The sequence below is a fragment of the Nomascus leucogenys genome, chromosome 22a (assembly GCF_006542625.1).
Source record: "Nomascus leucogenys isolate Asia chromosome 22a, Asia_NLE_v1, whole genome shotgun sequence".
Classification (NCBI taxonomy): Eukaryota; Metazoa; Chordata; class Mammalia; order Primates; family Hylobatidae; genus Nomascus; species Nomascus leucogenys.
In genome coordinates this window covers 29,796,858-29,817,061 of record NC_044402.1, presented here as the reverse complement: position 1 = coordinate 29,817,061, position 20,204 = coordinate 29,796,858, and the positions used below count along the sequence as shown (strand labels likewise).

The window sequence follows — 20,204 nt, the reverse complement described above, 5'->3', positions numbered from 1 at the left end:
TTTAAAAATAAATTGCTTTCAAAATTACTTGCCAGAACTGATAGAAAACAATTTTTTGATTGTAGCAAAATATAAATAACATAAAATTTACCATTTGAATTACTTTAAGTTCAGTGGCATTCAGCACAGTCACACTTTTTGCAGCTATCACCTCCAATAAAAATGTTTTTAAAAATATCACTAATAATAGCATAAAAACTATGTCACCTAGGAATACATTTAGAAAAGAAAGGAAGTTTTATAAGACTACATTGAAAGACATAGATATTAGACATTAACAAAAATTTAAATAAATGGATAAATATACATCGTACATGCATGGGAAGACTCAAAATCATCAAAGTCTCCATTTTCATCACATTGATCTCTGTATTCAATATGGTTCCAACCAAAATCTCAACAAGTGTGTCATTGAACTTGGTAAGCCTATTCTAAAATGATAATAGAAAGGCAAAGAGCCAAGAATAGTGAGAACCTACTGAAGAAGAAAAATAAGGTAGAGGAGCACCTTATTAATATAAAAGTCATACTTAAGACAATGTGGTATTGGCAAATGTGTAGACAGATTGACCAGTGGAACAGAATAGAAAGTTAGAAACAGTCACACAGGAAGATGGAAATTTCATGTATGACAGAGATGGCATTGTAGATCAGAGGAAAGGGAGAGATGTCTCAATAAATGCTTCTGGGGTAATTGGTTATCCCCACAGAGAAAGATGAAATTAGATCCCTGCCTCACACCATTTATAAAATCAATTTCAGTTGTAAAACTTCCATAATGAAATAAAATAATAAAATAAAGGAGACTATCATTAAGAGCTTGTGGTATGGAGCAAATATAAAAACAAAAGCACAAATTGTATAAGTCAATAAGGAAAAGATAGCCCAATAGAAAAATGATACCAGAAAAGAGGTAACATGTTCAACATCATTATTAATGAGGTACATGAAGACTACAATGGGAAGAATTAAGACACTTGACAATACTAAGTGTTGATGAGGCTATGGATCAACAGGAATTTTCTTTTTTTTTTTTTTTTAAATTTGAGATGGTCTCACTCTGTCACCCAGGCTGGAGTTTAGTGGTGCAATCATGGCTCACTGCAGCCTTGACTTCCCAGGGCTTAAGCAATCCTCACACCTCAGCCTCCTGAGTAATTGGGACTATAGGCCCATGTCCCCACACCCAGCTAATTTTTTGTAGAGAAGAGATCTCACTTTGCTGCCTAGTCTGGTCTCGAACTTCTGTGCTGAAGTGGCCCTCCTGCCTCAGCCTCTCAAAGTGCTGGGATTACAGGTGTGAGCCACCATTCCCGGCCCAGGAACGTTTTTATTTTGTTTGTTGGAGTGTAAAAAAATACCACTTTGGGGGCCGGGTGCAGTGGCTCATGCTTGTACTCCCAGCACTTTGGGAGGCCAAGGCGGACGGATCACGAGGTCAGGAGATCGAGACGATCCTCGCTAACACAGCGAAACCTCGTCTCTACTAAAAACAAAACAAAGCAAAAAAATTACCCAGGCACGGTGGTGGGCGCCTGTAGTCCCAGCTACTCAGGAGGCTGAGGTGGGAGATTGGCGTGAACCCGGGAGGTGGAGCTTGCAGTAAGCCGAGATTGCGCCACTGCACTTCAGCCTGGGTGACAGAGCAAGACTCTGTCTCAAAAAAAAAAAAAAACCACTTTGGTATTACTACATAAACTTGAAAATTTACATACTTTGTGACCCAACAATTCCACTCCTAGGCATATACAAGAGGAGCTCTTCTACACATGTGCCAGCAGATGTATGCAAGAGTTTTATGGCTGCATTGTTTATAATAGCAATATGCTTGAAATAACCACAATACCCATTGATAGGGGAATAGAAAAATAAGTTGTGGTGTATTTACAAAATGGAATGCCAGACAGCAAGGAAAATGAATGACTTTCAGCTATATTTATCTAGGATAAATCTTGGAAGAGTAGTGTTGAATAACAGAGCAAGTCCCAGGAAATATCTATAGTAGGATACCATTTTTGTAGATCTCAAAAATGAGCAAAATTATCTGGTATTTTGTTTGTATATGCATATACACACAAATATATTTGATAAAACTTTATGATTGATAAGGGGAGATTAGGAATGGGGAGGAACAACCACATAGGTTAGTACATATTGTTGATAATGTAATTCCTGGGTTGGGTAGTAGGTTCACAGGTGTTCATTACAATATGCTTATAACTATATATACAGCTATTATAAATATTTTGTATGTACTAAATAATATAGTAAACATGAAAAAGTTACAGATTTAGAAAATCAGTTGTATATGCAGAATGATCATTGTTAGCATTAATTTTAAAAAGACAGGAAATAGGTTATATTATTTCTACTTTTCTGAGTTTAAAAATTTTTTTCAAAGAGATGTGACTTTTACAATCAGGAAAAATGTGAATTTTTATTTTATTTTATTTTTAGAGACAGGTTCTCTTTCTGTCACGCAGGCTGGAGTGCAGTGGCATGATCATAGCTCACTGTAACCTTGAACTCCTGGGCTTAAGCGATCCTCCTGCCTCAGCCTCCCAAGTAGCTGGGACTATAAGCACGAGCCACCATGCTCAGCTGAATCTTTTTTTTTTTTTAATTTCATTATTATACTTTAGGTTTTAGGGTACATGTGCACAATGTGCAGGTTTGTTACATATGTATCCATGTGCCATGTTGGATTGCTGCACCCATTAACTCGTCATTTAGCATTAGGTATATCTCCTAATGCTGTCCCTCCCCCCTCCCCCCACCCCACAACAGTCCCTGGAGTGTGATGTTCCCCTTCCTGTGTCCATGAGTTCTCATTGTTCAATTCCCACCTAGGAGTGAGAACATGCGGTGTTTGGTTTTTTGTCCTTACGATAGTTTACTGAGAATGATGTTTTCCAGTTTCATCCATGTCCCTACAAAGGACATGAACTCATCATTTTTTATGGCTGCATAGTATTCCATGGTGTATATGTGCCACATTTTCTTAATCCAGTCTATCGTTGTTGGACATTTGGGTTGGTTCCAAGTCTTTGCTATTGTGAGTAGTGCCGCAATAAACATATGTGTGCATGTGTCTTTATAGCAGCGTGATTTATAGTCCTTTGGGTATATACCCAGTAATGGGATGGCTGGGTCAAATGGTATGTCTAGTTCTAGATCCCTGAGGAATTGCCACACTGACTTCCACAATGGTTGAACTAGTTTACAGTCCCACCAACAGTGTAAAAGTGTTCCTATTTCTCCACATCCTCTCCAGCACCTGTTGTTTGCTGACTTTTTAATGATGGCCATTGTAACTGGCGTGAGATGGTATCTCATTGTGGTTTTGATTTGCATTTCTCTGATGGCCAGTGATGATGAGCATTTTTTCATGTTTTTTTTGGCTGCATAAATGTCTTCTTTTGAGAAGTGTCTGTTCATGTCCTTCGCCCACTTTTTGATGGGGTTGTTTGTTTTTTTCTTGTAAATTTGTTTGAGTTCATTGTAGATTCTGGATATTAGCCCTTTGTCAGATGAATAGGTTGCAAAAATTTTCTCCCATTCTGTAGGTTGCCTGTTCACTCTGATGGTAGTTCTTTTGCTGTGCAGAAGCTCTTTAATTTAATTGATCCCATTTGTCAATTTTGGCTTTTGTTGCCATTGCTTTTGGTGTTTTAGACATGAAGTCCTTGCCCATGCCTATGTCCTGAATGGTATTGCCTAGGTTTTCTTCTAGGGTTTTTACGGTTTTAGGTCTAACATGTAAGTCTTTAATCTATCTTGAATTAATTTTTGTATAAGGTGTAAGGAAGGGATCCACTTTCAGCTTTCTACATATGGCTAGCCAGTTTTCCCAGCACCATTTATTAAATAGGGAATCCTTTCCCCATTGCTTTTGTCAGGTTTGTCAAAGATCAGATAGTTGTAGATATGCGGCATTATTTCTGAGGGCTCTGTTCTGTTCCATTGATCTATGTCTCTGTTGTGGTACCAGTACCATGCTGTTTTGGTTACTGTAGCCTTGTAGTATAGTTTGAAGTCAGGTAGTGTGATGCCTCCAGCTTTGTTCTTTTGGCTTAGGATTGACTTGGCGATGCGGGCTCTTTTTTGGTTCCATATGAACTTCAAAGCAGTTTTTTTCCAATTCTGTGAAGAAAGTCATTGGTAGCTTGATGGGGATGGCATTGAATCTATAAATTACCTTGGGCAGTATGGCCATTTTCATGATATTGATTCTTCCAACCCATGAGCATGGAATGTTCTTCCATTTGTTTGTATCCTCTTTTATTTCATTGAGCAGTAGTTTGTAGTTCTCCTTGAAGAGGTCCTTCACATCCCTTGTAAGTTGGATTCCTAGGTATTTTATTCTCTTTGAAGCAATTGTGAATGGGAGTTCACTCATGATCTGGCTCCCTGTTTGTCTGTGATTGGTGTACAAGAATGCTTGTGATTTTTGTACATTGATTTTGTATCCTGAGACTTTGCTGAAGTTGCTAATCAGCTTAAGGAGATTTTGGGCTGAGACAGTGGGGTTTTCTAGATATACAATCATGTCATCTGCAAACAGGGACAATTTGACTTCCTCTTTTCCTAATTGAATACCCTTTATTTCCTTCTCTGCCTGATTGCTCTGGCCAGAACTTCCAGCACTATGTTGAATAGGAGTGGTGAGAGAGGGCATCCCTGTCTTGTGCCAGTTTTCAAAGGGAATGCTTCCAGTTTTTGCCCATTCAGTATGATATTGGCTGTGGGTTTGTCGTAGATAGCTCTTACTATTTTGAGATACGTCCCATCAATACCTAATTTATTGAGAGTTTTTAGCATGAAGTGTTGTTGAATTTTGTCAAAGGCCTTTTCTGCATCTATTGAGATAATCATGTGGTTTTTGTCTTTGGTTCTGTTTATATATTAAATAATTTCTTTTTGCCAGAATTTCAGTGCTTAAATAATAGAATGCTCTGATATTACAGTTGAAAGAAGAAAATTTAAATCTGAAAGGGAAATCAGTCATTTGAAAATATACACACACCAGGGCCTGTTGTGGGGTGGAGGGTGGGGGAGGGATGGCCTTAGGAGATATACCTAATGTAAATGACAAGTTATTGGGTGCAGCACACCAACATGGCACATGTATACATATGTAACAAACCTGCACTTGTGCACATCTACCCTAGAACTTACAGTATAATAAGAAAACAACATGTTTTGACTAAAAATATATATAAAAAAAGAAAATTTAAGGTTATTGTTATTTTTCTGAGTATACTCGATTTTGCTTTTATCCGTTTCCCTTTTGAGCTTTCTAAGTTTTATGGATGATTTGACAGTGGATGCCACAGACTGTTGACAAGTACAGTTACGTAACAAGAAAAACAAGAATTATAATGAGTTTCAAAGATATATTTTTTATTCAGTAAGATTAGCAAATTCTGGGATTGGTTATTCCCCACTACATATAATGAAAATTCTTCTTTGTGAAGCTTTTGTTATAAGCAAAAACATATTAATAAATAATGCATGTGGCAGTTTGGTAATAGGAAGAGTTTCTAGGTTATGGTAACCATTTATTTTTGTGATCATTTGAAGATAGTTTATTTCTCCTATATTATTAAAGATCCTTAGGGTTCAGTAAAGTATCTGTTGACCTGAGATTTCTCTCATTATCCTAATTTTTTTCAGGCCTTTTTTTCCTAAATGAGTGAAAACTTTTCTCTGTTTTAGCAGGATCGTGCTATCTAAACAAGCATCATTCAGGAATAGCCAAAACACAAAAAGAGGGAGAAGATGCTTCTTTATATAGCAAACGGTACAACCAAAGTATGGTTACAGCTGAACTTCAGCGGCTAGCTGAGAAGCAGGCAGCGAGACAGTATTCTCCATCCAGCCACATCAACCTCCTCACCCAACAGGTACGGATGATCTGGGGTGCCCAAGAGCTCTTTGGACCTGAGGATAGAATTAATGACAGGGTACTTTGTCTTTTCCTGTCTTTACTATTCCCATATACTGATGCCTCTTGAATGAGTATTATTAATAGTTGGATTCAAGCTAAAGGATCAAGTTTTTCCTCTTCAAATTTAAAGAAAATAACTTTCTGTTACAGGCATTGTGAAGTAAGTCTGCTACTGGATATGATGTACCTATTTCGTGGATAAACAGACTTGAATGTTCATCTGTAAATATAATTTTAAAGGATCTTTAAAAATAAATTCTTTTCTTTGGTAAAGTTTTCCAGTGAGTTCTAGTCTTATAAATCTTTTTACCAGAATTTTATAACATTACCCTTTAAAAAAATTTTTTTCTGTATTGCCTTTTATTTCATGATCTCAGGATATTTTATGGGTAACTGATTAATTTCATATTTTATTATACCCTTATCCAATATATTATCATTCTCCCCATTTTACAGATGGGGGAACCTGAGGCTGAAAGAAGTGATGTGATCAAGGTCATTCAACTAGCTGGGTGGATAGAAATAAATAACAGGATATTGTCCTTATGCTATATAGATATTAACAATCTTGCAACACAGTGAAGGTAGATGGCACTTTCAAGAGCTTTGTGAATTCTCTTTGTCCTTCTTGCTGGTTATCCCTATGGTGTTTAATTGAAGGAAAAGCCATATGTCTTATTCCCTAATGCTAAATGGCATCAAAGTCCTCCAAAGGAATTATCGTAATTTAACTCCACAGTTATATTTTGCTATGTTGCTGATGTGCCAGATTCCTTAATTGGTAGTAACTCTGTAGTGATATCAAGTCTCGAAAAAAGTGAAGCTGAAAATTACTTTAAGCACATGCTAAAAGTAGGCAACACACTGCTCCCTGGTGGTACCCTACTTATCTGTATAAAATTTAGGACCAAAACTAAAGCTAAGCCTCTCATGGACTTAGTTTTACTTCAGCCTTATCCCAGCGTGTGAAGCAGTAATTATTTTCTTTCTCAAATCCTTAGTTGTTTGAAGGGAGTTAAATAAGAAGGCCTAATGTGAAATAGGAATCAAAGAATATTACAAGAACAATGTTGATTCTTGGAGGGAGTTGGGTAGTCAGATTTTAGTGATAGAATGATGGGAAGAGGGAATAGGATACCAAGATACGATGGGAAGGAATTTGCAAATTAAGTGGCTATGAGACGGGAAAGGCCAGTGCTCTGCTACACTTTTATCATTGGGTCACTAACTGTATGTTTCCAGTTTATAAATGGGCAGCTAGAAGCACCAAGATGTTGAGATTTTGTGATTGTAGTAAAAAAAAAAAATACCCAAAATAGCCAATCTTAGTGCTTACCTATTTCTAGCTCCTATCATTTGCTAGACTGCAAAGCCTACAAAGTGAAAAGATCCTAATCCTGTAGGAATCCAAGGTGACTGTATCCTGACTGGGAAGTCATCCCCCTTCAGTTAATTTTTTTCATCTATAAAGAACTTCAGTGCCAGTGAATTAAAAGCCCATTAGACTGTGGTTTGTAGGGATCTGAACTTGCCATTAGATGTCAGTGTTAACTTTTAGAGTCTTGGTAATAGGGTGGTCAGTGCTTGGTACAGTACTGAGGGAGGTGCTGTAGGATGTAATAAGCAGGATGGAGTAGTGGAGAAAGAGCTGGATTAGCCATCCAGAGACTTGCCACTGACTCCTATGTGATCTTGGGCAGTTCACTCCATTGTTATTCTGACACTGACTCCTGTATGATCTTTGGCAGTTCATGCCACTGTTCTGTCACTGACTAGCTGTGTGATCTTGGGCAGTTCACTCTACTCTTCTCCTGACACTGACTCCTGTGTGATCTTGGGCAGTTCATTCCATTGTTCTGACACTGACTAGCTGTGTGATCTTGGACAGTTCACTCTTCTTTTCTCCTGACACTGACTAGCTGTGTGATCTTGGACAGTTCACTCTTCTTTTCTCCTGACACTGACTAGCTGTGTGATCTTGGACAGTTCACTCTACTCTTCTGCTGACACTGACTAGCTGTATGATCTTGGGCTGTTCACTCCACTGTTCTCCTGCCACTGACTCCTGTGTGATCTTGGGCAGTTCATTCCATTGTTCTGACACTGACTAGCTGTGTGATCTTGGACCGTTCACTTTACTCTTCTCCTGACACTGACTAGCTGTGTGATCTTAGACAGTTCGCTCCACTGTTCTCCTGCCACTGACTAGCTGTGTGATCTTGGGCAGTTCACTCCACTGTTCTCCTGCCACTGACTCCTGTGTGATCTTGGGCAGTTCATTCCATTGTTCTGACACTGACTAGCTGTGTGATCTTGGACAGTTCACTCTACTCTTCTGCTGACACTGACCAGCTGTGTGATCTTGGGCAGTTCGCTCCACTGTTCTCCTGCCACTGACTAGCTGTGTGATCTTGAGCAGTTCACTCAACTTCTCTTAACCTCAGGGTCTTCATTGATTGATGAGGAAAATACAACAGAGTCATGAGGATATTATGCAAAACCTCTAAATGCAATATATGTGGAAAATATTGTTATTTCAGCCATAAAAGGCTTTTAATAGTAAATCACTTCTAATTTGGTTAGAAACAAGTTTTTAGATAAAGTGTAGTTTTTAGTAATTTTTCAAAAATTATTGTAGGTACATAGTAGATGTATATATTTATGGGGTACATACGATTTTTTTTTATTTCAGTAGGTTTTTTTGGGGGAATGGGTGGTGTTTGGTTACATGGATAAGCTCTCTAGTGGTGATTTCCAAGATTTTGGTGCACCTATCACCCAAGTAGTGTACACTGTACCCAATGTGCAGTCTTTTATTCCTCACCCTCCACCCACCCTTTCCCCCAAGTCCCCAGAGTCCATTATATAATTCTTGTACCTTTGTGTCCTAATAGCTTAGCTCCTACTTGTAAGTGAGAACATATGATGTTTGGTTTTCCATTCCTGAGTTACTTCACTTAGCATAATAGTCTCCAGCTCCCTCCAGGTTGCTGTGAATACCATTATTTTGTTCCTTTTTATGGATGAGTAGTATTCCATGGTGTATGTATATACACACCACATTTTCTTTATCTACTCATTGATTGACAGACATTTGGGCTGGTTCCATATTTTTGCAGTTGCAAATTGTGTTGCTATAAATATGCATGTGCAAGTATCTTTTTCATATAATGACTTCTTTTCCTCTGGGTAGATACCCAGTAGTGGGATTACTGGATCAAATGGTAGATCTACTTTTAGTTCTTTAAGGAATCTCCATGGTGTTTTCCATAATGGTTGTACTAGTTTACATTCCCACCAACAGTGTAAAAGTGTTCCCTTTTCACCTCTTCCATGCCAACATCTATTATTTTTTGACTTTTTAATTATGGCCATTCTTGCAGGAGTAAGGTGGTATTGCATTGTGGTTTTGATTTGCATTTCCCTGATAATTAGTGATGTTGAGCATTTTCTCATATGTTTGCTGGATATTTGTATATCTTCTTTTGAGAATTGTCTATTCATGTCCTTAGCCTTTTTGATGGGATTATTTTGTTCTAGCTGATTTGTTTGAGTTCCTTGTAGATTCTGGCTATTAGTCTTTTGTTGGATACATAGTTTGCGAAGATTTTCTCCCACTGTGTGGGTTGTCTGTTTACTCTGCTGATTATTTCTTTTGCCTGCAGAAGCTTTTTAGTTTAATTAAATTCTATCTATCTATCTTTGTTTTTGTTGCATTTGCTTTTGGGGTATTGGCCATGAAGTCTTTGCCTAAGCCAATGTCTAGAAGGATTTTTCTGATGTTATCTTCTAGAATTTTTATGGTTTCAGGTCTTAGATTTAAGTCTTTCATCTATCTTGAGTTGATTTTTGTGTAAAGTGAGAGATGAGGATCCAGTTTCATTCTTCTACATGTGGCTTGCCAGTTATCCCAGCACCATTTGTTGAATAGAGTGTCCTTTCCCCAGGCTATGTTTTTGTTTGCTTTGTCAAAGATCAGTTGGCTGTTAAGTATTTGGCTTTATTTCTGGGTTATCTATTCTGTTCTATTGGTCTATGTGCCTATTTTTATGCCAGTACCATGCTGTTTCGGTAACTATATCCTTGTAGTATAGTTTGAATTTGGGTAATGTGATGCCTCTAGATTTGTTATTTTTGCTTAGTCGTGTTTTGGCTATGCAGGCTGTTTTTTGGTTCCATATGAATTTCAGGATTGTTTTTTCTAGTTCTGTGAAGAATGGTGATGGTATTAAATTGCGCTGAATTTGTAGATTGTTTTTGACAGTGTGGTCATTTTCACAATATTGATTCTACCCATCCATGAGCATGGGATGTGTTTCCATTTGTTTGTGTCGTCTGTGATTTCTTTCAGCAGTGTTTTGTAGTTTTCCTTGTAGAGGTCTTTCACATCCTTGGTTAGGTATATTCGTAAGTATTTCATTTTATTTTTTGCAGCTGTTGTAAAAGGGGTTAAATTCTTGATTTGATTCTCAGCTTGGTGGCTGTTGGTGTATAGCAGTGCTACTGATTTGTGTACATTGATTTTGTATCCTGAAACTTTACTGAATTTATTTATTAGATCTGGGAGCTTTTTGGATGAACCTTTATGGTTTTCTAGGTATATGATCATATTGGCAAACAGCAACAGTTTGACTTCCTCTTTAATGATTTGAATGCCCTTTATTTCTCTTGTCTGATTGCTTTGGCTAGGACTTCCAGAATTATGTTGAATAGAAGTGGTGAAATGGATTCTTGTCTTGTTCCAGTTTTCAAGGGGAATATATTCAACTTTTCCACATTCGGTATAATGTTGGCTGTGGGTTTGTCATAGATGGCTTTTATTACCCTAAGGTATGTCCATTTTATGCCAATTTTGTTGAGGGTTTTAATCATGAAGAGATGCTGGATTTTGTCAGATGCTTTTTCTGTGTCTGTTGAGATGACCATGTGATTTTTGTCTTTGATTCTGTTTATGTGGTATATCACATATATTGACTTGCGTATGTTAAACCATGCCTGCATCCCTGGTATGAAACCCACTTGATTATGGTGGATTATCTTTTTGATATGCTGTTGGATTAGGTTAGTGGCAGAAACCGCAATTACTTGTGCACCAACCTAGAATTTTGTTGGGGATTTTTGCATCTGTATTCATCAGAGATATTGGTCTGTAATTTTCTTTTTTTGTTAATGTCCTTTCCTGGTTTTGGTATTAGGGTGTTACTGGCTTTATAGAATGATTTAGGGAGGATTCTCTTTTTCTCTGTCTTTTGGAATAGTTTCAATAAGATTCGTCTCAATTCTTCTTGAATGCCTGATGGAATTCAGCTGTGAATCCATCTGGTCCTGGACTTTTTTTTATTGGCAGTTTTTAAATTACCATTTCAATCTTGCTGCTTGCTATTATCTGTTTAGAGTTTTTATTTCTTCCTGGCTTAATCTAGAAGGGTTGTATATTTCCAGGAATGTATCCATCTCGTCTAGGTTTTCTAGTTTGTGCACGTAAAGGTGTTCATAGTAGCCTTGAATTATCTTTTGTATTTCTGTGGTATTGGTTGTACTGTCTCTTGTTTCACTTCTAATTGAGTTTATTTGGATCTTCTCTCTTCTTTTCTTGGTTAATCTTGCTAGTAGTCTATCAATTTTGTTTATTTTTTTTCAAAGAACCAGATTTTTGTTTCATTTATCTTTTGTATTGGGTTTTTTTGTTTGTTTCAATTTTATTTAGTTATGCTCTGATCTTTGTTATTTCTTTTCTTCTGCTGGGTTTCAGTTTGATTTGTTCTTGTTTCTCTAGTTCTCTGAGATGTGACCTTAGATTGTCTATTTGAGCTCTTTCAGGCTTTTTGATATAGGCATTTAATGCTATGAACTTTCCTCTTAGTACCGCTTTTGCTGTATCCCAGAGATTTTGATAGGTTGTGTCACTGTTATCATTCAGCTCAAGGAATTTTTACATTTCCATATTAATTTCATTGTTGACCCAACGACCATTCAGGAGCAGATTATTTAATTTCCATGTACTTGCATGGTGTTGAGGGTTCCTTTTGGAGTTGATTTCCAATTTTATTCCACTGTGGTCTGAGAGAGTACTTGATATAATTTTGATTTTCTTAAATTTGTTGAGACTCGTTTTGTGGCCTGTCTTATGGTCTATCTTGGAGAATATTTCATGTGCTGATGAATAGAATGTGTATTCTGCAGTTGCTGGGTAGAATGTTCTGTGAATATCTGTTAACTCCATTTGTTCTAGGGTATGGTTTATGTCCATTGTCTCTTTGTTGACTTTCTGTGTTGATGACCTGCCTAGTGCTGTCAGTGGAGTATTGAAGTTTCCCACTATTATTATGTTGTTGTCTATCTCATTTCTTAGGTCTAGTAGTAATTGTTTTATGAATTTGGGAACTCCAGTGTTAGGCGCATATATATTTAGGAGTGTGATATTTTCTTATTGGACTAGTCCTTTTATCATTATGTAACATCCCTCTTGGTCTTTTTAAACTGTTATTGCTTTGAATCTTTAAAGTTTGTTTTGTCTGATGTAAGAATAGCTACTTCTCACTTTTGGTGTCCATTTGCGTGGAATATCTGTTTTCACTCCCTTACCTTAAGTTTATGTGAGTTTATGTGTTAGGTGAGTTTCTTGAACTTATATGTTAGTTGAGTTTCTTGAAGACAGCAGACTTTGTATCTTTTAAGGGGAACATTTAGGCCATTTACATTCAACATTATTATTGAGATGTGAGGCACTATTCTGTTCATCATGCTAGTTGTTGCCTGAATACCTGATGATTTTTGCATTGTGTTATTGTTTTATAGGCCCTGTAGGATTTGTGCTTTATGGAGGTTCTATTTTGGTGTATTTCGAGGTTTTGTTTCAAGATTCAGAACTTTCTTTAGCAGTTTGTGTAGTGCTGGCTTGGTAGTGACTAATTCTCTCAACATTTGTTTGTCTGAAAAAGACTATCTTTCCTTCATTTATGAAGCTTGGTTTCACTGGATACAAGATTGTTGGCTGATAATTGTCTTGTTTAAGGAGGCTAAACATAGGACCCCACTCCCTTCTAGCTTTTAGGGTTTCTACTGAGAAATCTGTTGTTAATCTAATAGGTTTTCCTTTATAGGTTACCTGATGCTTTTGCCTCATAGCTCTTAAGAGTCTTTCCTTTGTCTTGACTTTAGATAACCTGATGACTATGTGTCTAAGTGATTATCTTTTTTGCGATGAATTTCCCAGGTGTTCTTTGAGCTTCTCCTGTTTGGATGTCTAGATCTTTGGCAAGGCCAGGGAAGTTCTCTTCGATTATTCCCCCAAATAAGTTTTCCAAACTTTTAGATTTCTCTTCTTCCTCGGGAACACCAGTTATTCTTAGGTTTGGTCATTTAACATAATCCCAAACTTCTTGGAGGCTTTGTTCATTTTTGGGGATGCCTTTTTCTTTGTCTTTGTCGGATTGGGTTAATCAAAAGCCTTGTCTTCGAGCTCTGAAGTTCTTTCTTCTACTTTTTTGATTCTATTGTTGAAACTTTCCAGTGTATTTTGCATCTCTTTAAGTGTGTCTTTTATTTCCAGAAGTTATGATCGTTTTTTATTGATGCTCTCTACTTCCCTGGAGATTTTTTGGTCCATGTCCTGTATTATTATTATTATTATTATTATGTTTCTTTAAATTGGTTTCCACCTTTCCCTGGTGCCTCCTTAAATAGCTAAATAATCAACCTTTTGAGTTCTTTTTCTGGAAATTTAGAAATTTCTTCTTTGGATCCACTGCTAGTGAGCCAGTGTGATCTTTTGGGAGTGTTAAAGAACCTTGCCTTGTCGTATTACCAGAATTGTTTTTCCGGTTCCTTCTCATCTGGGTAGTCTGTATCAGAGGATCTGGGTTGAAGGGCTGCTGTTCAGATTCTTTTGTCCCACTGGTTGGTTCCTTGATGTGGTGTTCTCCTTCTTCCCCTAGGGATGGGGCTTCCTGAGAGCCAAACTGCAGTGATTATTATTGCCCTTCTGGCTCTAGCCCCCCAGCAGAGCTGCTGGGCTCTGGGCTAGTACTGGCAAGTTTCTGTGAAGAGTCCTGTGATGTGATCCATCTTCAGGTCTCTCAGCCGTGGATACCAGCACCTGATCTGGTGGAGGTAGCAGGGGAGTGAACTCTGTGGACTCCGTGAGGGTCCTTTGTTGTAGTTTTGTTTAGTGAGCTGGTTTTCTTGAGTGCTGGTTGTGCTAGTGGTTTTTTGGCCTCCAGCCAGGAGGTGGCGCTTTCAAGAGAGCATCAGCTGATACAAGCTTGCTCTAAGATCGCCTGGATAAGTATTCAAGTTTCTCAGGTAGTGGGCGGGGCCATAGAGCTCCCAAGATTATGTCCTTTGTCTTCAGCTACCAGGACAGGTAGAGAAAAACCATCAGGTTGGGGCAGAGTTAGGTGTGCCTGAGCTCAGACTCTCCTTGGACAGGGCTTGCTGTTGCTGTGGGGGATGGGGGTGTGGTTCTCAGGCCCATGGAGTTACGTTCCCAGGGGCATTATGGCTGCCCCTGCTGCATCATACAGGTCACCAGGAAGTAGGGGAAAGCCAGCAGTGGCAGACCTCACCCATTTCCCACGCAGCCAACAAGGCCAATCTCTTGGGGTGCATAAGATATTTTGATATAGGCATATAGTGTGTGTTGATCATATCAGGGTAAAGGTGTCCATCACCTCAAGCATTTATCCTTTCTTTGTATTACAGACAATCCAGTTATACTCTTAGTTACTTTAAAATGTACGATAAATTATTGTTGACTGTAGTCACCCTGTTGTGCTATCAAATACTAGATCTTATTCATGCTAACTATATTTTTGTACCCATTAACCATCCCCACTTCCCCCCACCCTCCTCCGTACTTTGTTGTTGTAAATCTCAATTATAGGTTATTCAACCCTTTCCCTTCAGAGAAAGTGATTCCTTAATTTAGAATTTGGAAAATTCTGTCATTGATTATTCTTTTTCTGGTAAATAATAACATGTTATAATGGTTTAGTATAGATTCTGGTATATTTGTTTACTAACAGTTTCCCTTTTTCTCTAGTTATGTTTAAAAAGAAAGTTGCTTTAGTTTCTTACTCACTGAGTCAAGTGATACAATGTCTGTAGCTTTCTAGAAAGAGGTGGATTTCCAGTCAGAAAGTGGTGAGAGTTCTGCTCTTCTCTCTGGAGTTAGGGCCTGAAAACTTAAACTTAGCTATTATCAGAAACAAGTTTGTGTCCAGTAATCACTTTAAATGGTTTTTATTTCCTCTTACCTGTTTTCATATTCTCGATTCCTATTTTCTGTTTCTGCTTTCTTTTCTTTGTTTTCCCTTTTCTAACAGGTTTAATTAATATTTTCTCCCCTTTTAAAAATAAGATTTATTCTGGATATGTTTATTCATTCTATTTTATTGTTTTCTAATTCATTATTTTCTTGCCTTATCTTTACTTAAATTCCTTCTTTCTGCTTTTCTTAACTTTGTTCCACTATTTCGGTATTTCTCCCCACCTTGAGTTAGATGCTTAATTTATTTTCATTCATTCTTGGTATTTTTTTTCACGATATAAAAGCTATGAATTTTTCTCTGAGCATTGCTTTCATTATATTACATAAATTCTGATAAATCTTTAATTGGCTTTCTGGGCAAGGAGTTAAGAGATATTCTACTAAGCAAGCAAAGTTGAATTTAAATTACTTGTGCTATTTTGGAAGATGAGTATAGGAAATTGAAGTTGTTGGGTATTTCTGAAAAATCATTATATTTGGCCTATAATTTCGACTGCTTAGCCTATTAAAACTTTTAGTGGCATTTCCTGCAAAACTTTTTATTTCATTGTGTTTGTGTGTGCACGTGTATATGTATGTATTTAAAAAACATTTTGCTAGGCTCTTAAGAGTCTTCCAGGCTTTGGTACTAAGCCATGGGGATGATATAACACATAGTCCTCAGCATGAAATAACTCACTCTCTTGTAATGGTAGCAGCTACATAAACAGATGATAATAATAACATGGAATATGCATGACAGAGATAGTCCGAGGGAATAACAACCACTAAAAGAGGCCCCGAACCCAGCTTGTGGGTGGGAGAGGGGAAAAAGCTGAACTAGCCTTCTTGGAAGAGATTATATCTAAACTGAACCTTAAAGGTAGGCAGGTAGATGGCAGAAGAAGGGGAGAAACAGTTTACAGATTAAAAACTCACTTGTGCGTATGTAGGGAAACAAGTGACAGGCTAAGGATGTCACAGGATGGAGAGTCAGCAGGGACTAGCTAGGAATGAAGTTGGGTGAGAAGGCAAGGGCTGGTTCAGGGAGAGCTTTCATGCCATGTGAAGGAACTTGTCCTTTGTCTCATAGATGATGGAGATCCTCTGAGACACAATTGCTTTGCCTTTTAGCTGGATCACTCAGGTAGCTTGAAGAGGATGGATTTGGAGGATGAGGCAGTGCCACTCCTTTTTCCTCCATGCTCGCTGGTGAAGATAATGAGGAACAGTGAACTAGCTAAAGGTAAAGAAGCAAAGTATTCTGACAAGCCAAAAATTTGATGATAAAACATGGAGGGACTCAGAATTTACATTAGAGGTTAGATTCTTTTTTTTTTTATTATTATTATACTTTAGGTTTTAGGGTACATGTGCACAATGTGCAGGTTTGTTACATATGTATCCGTGTGCCATGTTGTTTTGCTGCACCCATTAACTCGTCATTTAACATTAGGTATATCTCCTGATAATGTCCCTCCCCCCTCCCCCCACCCCACAACATTCTTAAGAAATCTGTATGGCAAAAACAGAAGCTCATATCCTGTGTAGTTACTACTACTCCTGCTGTGATTTAACTTTGTTTATAGCCTAAAACACAAAAAAATATCAAACTTTCCCTGCCACGTGAGCAGCGGCCACTTCAAAAAATCTGTGCAAGTACATGTATACTTGAAATATAAAGAGATAAATGTTCTCAACTACCACCATTCAACAAATAACTTACAAATCTGAGCAGAGAGCAAGTCAAACTTAATTCTTTCCCTTGGTGCGGAGATGAGATTTTTTTGGAAATCTATGTGTATGTCCCTGAAAGCAGGGTTTTCTAGAAACATCTTGCACCTGGGCTGGGGGCAGGAGAAGTGTTGTGGTGGCCAATAGGGTGCTGAGCTTCCGTGTGAAGTCGCACTATCTCTGCCTGACTCCATGCTGGAAGGGAGTGTAGTGCTCTGAAGAGATGTAGCCCTTTGTGGTTATTGCCATTAGTGAACAGAAGAATGTGGTGAATTAGCCCAGCTTTGTGGTGAGAAGTGGGAGGCAGGGAATCAGAGGGAGCGCTGGCCCTCTCCGTGCAGGCAAGTGTGAGATTGCAGGACCCAGCTATCATTAGGAGCAACTCCAGCTCTTCCAGCCTGGGAGTTTTATCAAAGGGATAACAGCAGACCACCCAGGCAGGGGCTCCAGTGTGATCGAATGTGCTGTGTCAGTCTCTGCTCCCCAACCAGCCAGTGCCCAGGATGTGGCCAGGCCTCCTGGAAATGTGCTGACAGATACAGAGAGGGGAGGAGATACTTTTTGCTCTTCACATTTTTCATTTAGATGGAGAGTGGGAAAAAAAAATCCATTCTATTTCTTTCATTTTTCTTGCTCCTTACTCTGAGACTTCCCTGCCTGGTCCTAGAGAAAGATAGATGCAGAGGTACATAAAGTTTGGTTCACAGCAGTTAAACTCTTTCACTCTTTCTATACAAAGGAGTTATTTATCATTTCTTCTGCTTCTGCAGCTACCACCATAAGGGTCCACAGTGGACCTTGAGTGAATCTCAATTTCAGAAATTCCAAATGAAGAGAGACGGAGCTAAATCTTTGAAATGGTTGCAAATGTTCTGTAGGATTGAGGCAGATGGCACCCAGTTTATCACAAGCTTCAGCAATTGGCACTGGAAACTCTTCTGCCTCCTTAGTTTATCTGGACACGTTTGAACTTAGGTACATTTGTGCTCAAATTTTGTGGCCGTTTGTTAACCCTAGTTCCTTTAGTTTCATATTCTTTCTTAGTAGAAAAAGTTGTTGTTCTTTGTACCATATACATTATTCTTTCCCATTTCTAGAAGCAGAAAAGAGTAAATAGAAAAAGGCATAAGCTCTTGAGTCAGCAAGACCTTGGACAAGTTGTTTAACCTCCCTGTGCCTTGATTTCCTCATCTGTAAAATGGGGTAGTTTTGGTATCAAGACCAATTCTTCTCTTGGCTACTTGTGCCACTCTGTTCCAGGACCCAGCTCCAGTTGATCTGATCTAATTTCCTAGCTTTTCTAGGTCTCGAGGCTTGAAGCTCTCATTTTCTTTAGTTCCTGGCCTACTGCATGGTCTCTTGTTTTAAAATAGCCTTTGTTTGACTCTGCCACCCCTTTAAACTCATCTTCCTTGTACTGCCAAACTTCTTTTAAAATAACACACCCTTGTTGGCTCTAGTCTCCCTTCTGCCCCTCCACCCCCGCACACTTGCTCTTGCAGTCTGACTTCATCTCTTACATTTGTCCATCTCTCTCTCAAAGGCCACTCATGACCTCAGAATTGCCAACTTCAGTCACTATTTTTACTCTTCTTCCTTTAGCATGTGGCACTATTATCAACTGCTTCTTAGGTGAAAATTTCCCTTAGCTTTTCTAACCCTTCAGTAATTCCTCTGAGAAATCATTCCTTCCTCCTGCTCTCCCTGAAAACTAGATTCCGTTTTCAACATGTTTGTCGAGCCACTGGCAGATAGACCTTAGGTGTATAAAGTTGATCATAGCAGAGTGGCTCTGGTTGAATAAGATGGAGTGGCCCCTGGGCATCTGCTTCTCCCTGGTCTTTTGGGATCCTCCAGCGTATCTCTGAATTCTAGGCTATAATCCTCAGAACTTTTTTTTTCCTCTCCATAGTTTCCCCTGGGGTAAAGTTCCTTTTCCTGTGATTTCATCCTGGTACTTCTCTGGATTTCTTCCAAATATGTATCTTTGGTTTGAGCCTCCTTGCTGAGAGTCAGGTCCGAATTTCCACCTGTGAGACATTTCCACCTAACTATATTGCACAACATTCAAAATACTTGATGTATTTTGAACATATTTTGAAAATACTCAGAAAAGTCTTAAACATACTTAAAACTTACTTGCCTCTTTTTGTTCTTCTCTATATTAGTGACATTGCAATTCTTGGAATTCTAGAATCCCAGGGAATTTAGGAATGGAGCCATTGGTTTATCAGTGCCTCTCTTCACTTCCTCATTCTATGTCCAGGCGGTTGTCAAGATTCTACAGTGTCTCTGATACCTATCCTGTTTTTCACTTTTCCATCTACTGTCCTGCTTAAGGCCTTTATTATCTCTTGGATGGACAGCAGCAGTTACCTTTTCACTGGTTTCTTGGCCAGTCTCTTCTTGTTCACTCTACTCTTTGCTTTGCTCTGAAAGATTCTTTTTTTTTTTTTGAGGTGGAGTCTCACTCCGTTGCCCAGGCTGGAGTGCAGTGGTGTGCAGTCTCAACTCACTACAATTTCTGCGTCCTAGGTTCAAGTGATTCTCCTGCCTCAGCCTCCCAAGTAGCTGGGATTACAGATGCCTGCCACTGTGCCAGGCAAATTTTTGTATTTTTAGTAGAGACGGGGTTTCACCATCTTGGCCAGAGTGGTTTCAAACTCCTGACCTCAAGTGATCCATCCGCTTTGGCCTTTCAAAGTGCTGGGAATTCAGGTGTGAGCCACTGTGCCCGGCCATAGTGGATTCTTTCTTAAATCACAAGTCTCATCATGGTACTCTTCTGCTTAAGAATCTCGAGGGCCTTCCTGTTGTCTATAATGGGAAGCCCAGGCTATTAAATGTGATTCAAAGCCTTTATTTAGAATCTGGCTCCAGGCTACTTTTCCAGCCTGTCTCCCTCCTATCACACATGTTTTTGTGCAGCTCAACTAGAATTTCTGTTAGTCTCCATGCTTTATGCTATCTCCTCATGGAAAATGTTCCCCAGTCACCATGTCTAATCTGGGCATCTGTCCAGGCTCAGTGTAAATGCCACTTCACTCATATGCACACTCTTTCACTCATCACACTAGATATGTCGAGATAGCTGTCTCTTAACAGTGAACTCCTTGAGGGCAGTGTCCTTTGCTGCCTCAGCACCTGACTCATTGGTAGTACTCAAAAAATGTGCTGATTCGACTGGACTACAAGGTAATTCATTGAGAATTGGATCATGTGCAGTTTTTCACCAGTTTTTTCCCAGCCTGCTAGATATTAATAGTATGC

At 38.6% G+C, this 20,204-nt stretch overlaps 1 protein-coding gene across 6 annotated transcripts in view; it reads left to right on the top strand.

The window, feature by feature from the left end:
• Positions 1-20,204, top strand: part of TTLL5 (tubulin tyrosine ligase like 5) — a 297,166-nt gene that overhangs the window by 129,217 nt on the left and 147,745 nt on the right. For 4 of the 6 annotated variants that reach the window (XM_030803998.1, XM_030803997.1, XM_030803996.1 and 1 more), the window contains one exon: positions 5,719-5,906. In XM_030803998.1, the coding sequence (XP_030659858.1) occupies positions 5,719-5,906 (188 nt within the window). The remainder of the gene's footprint in view (positions 1-5,718; positions 5,907-20,204) is intronic. The other 2 variants (XM_003260781.3, XM_030803999.1) reach the window with 1 other exon arrangement.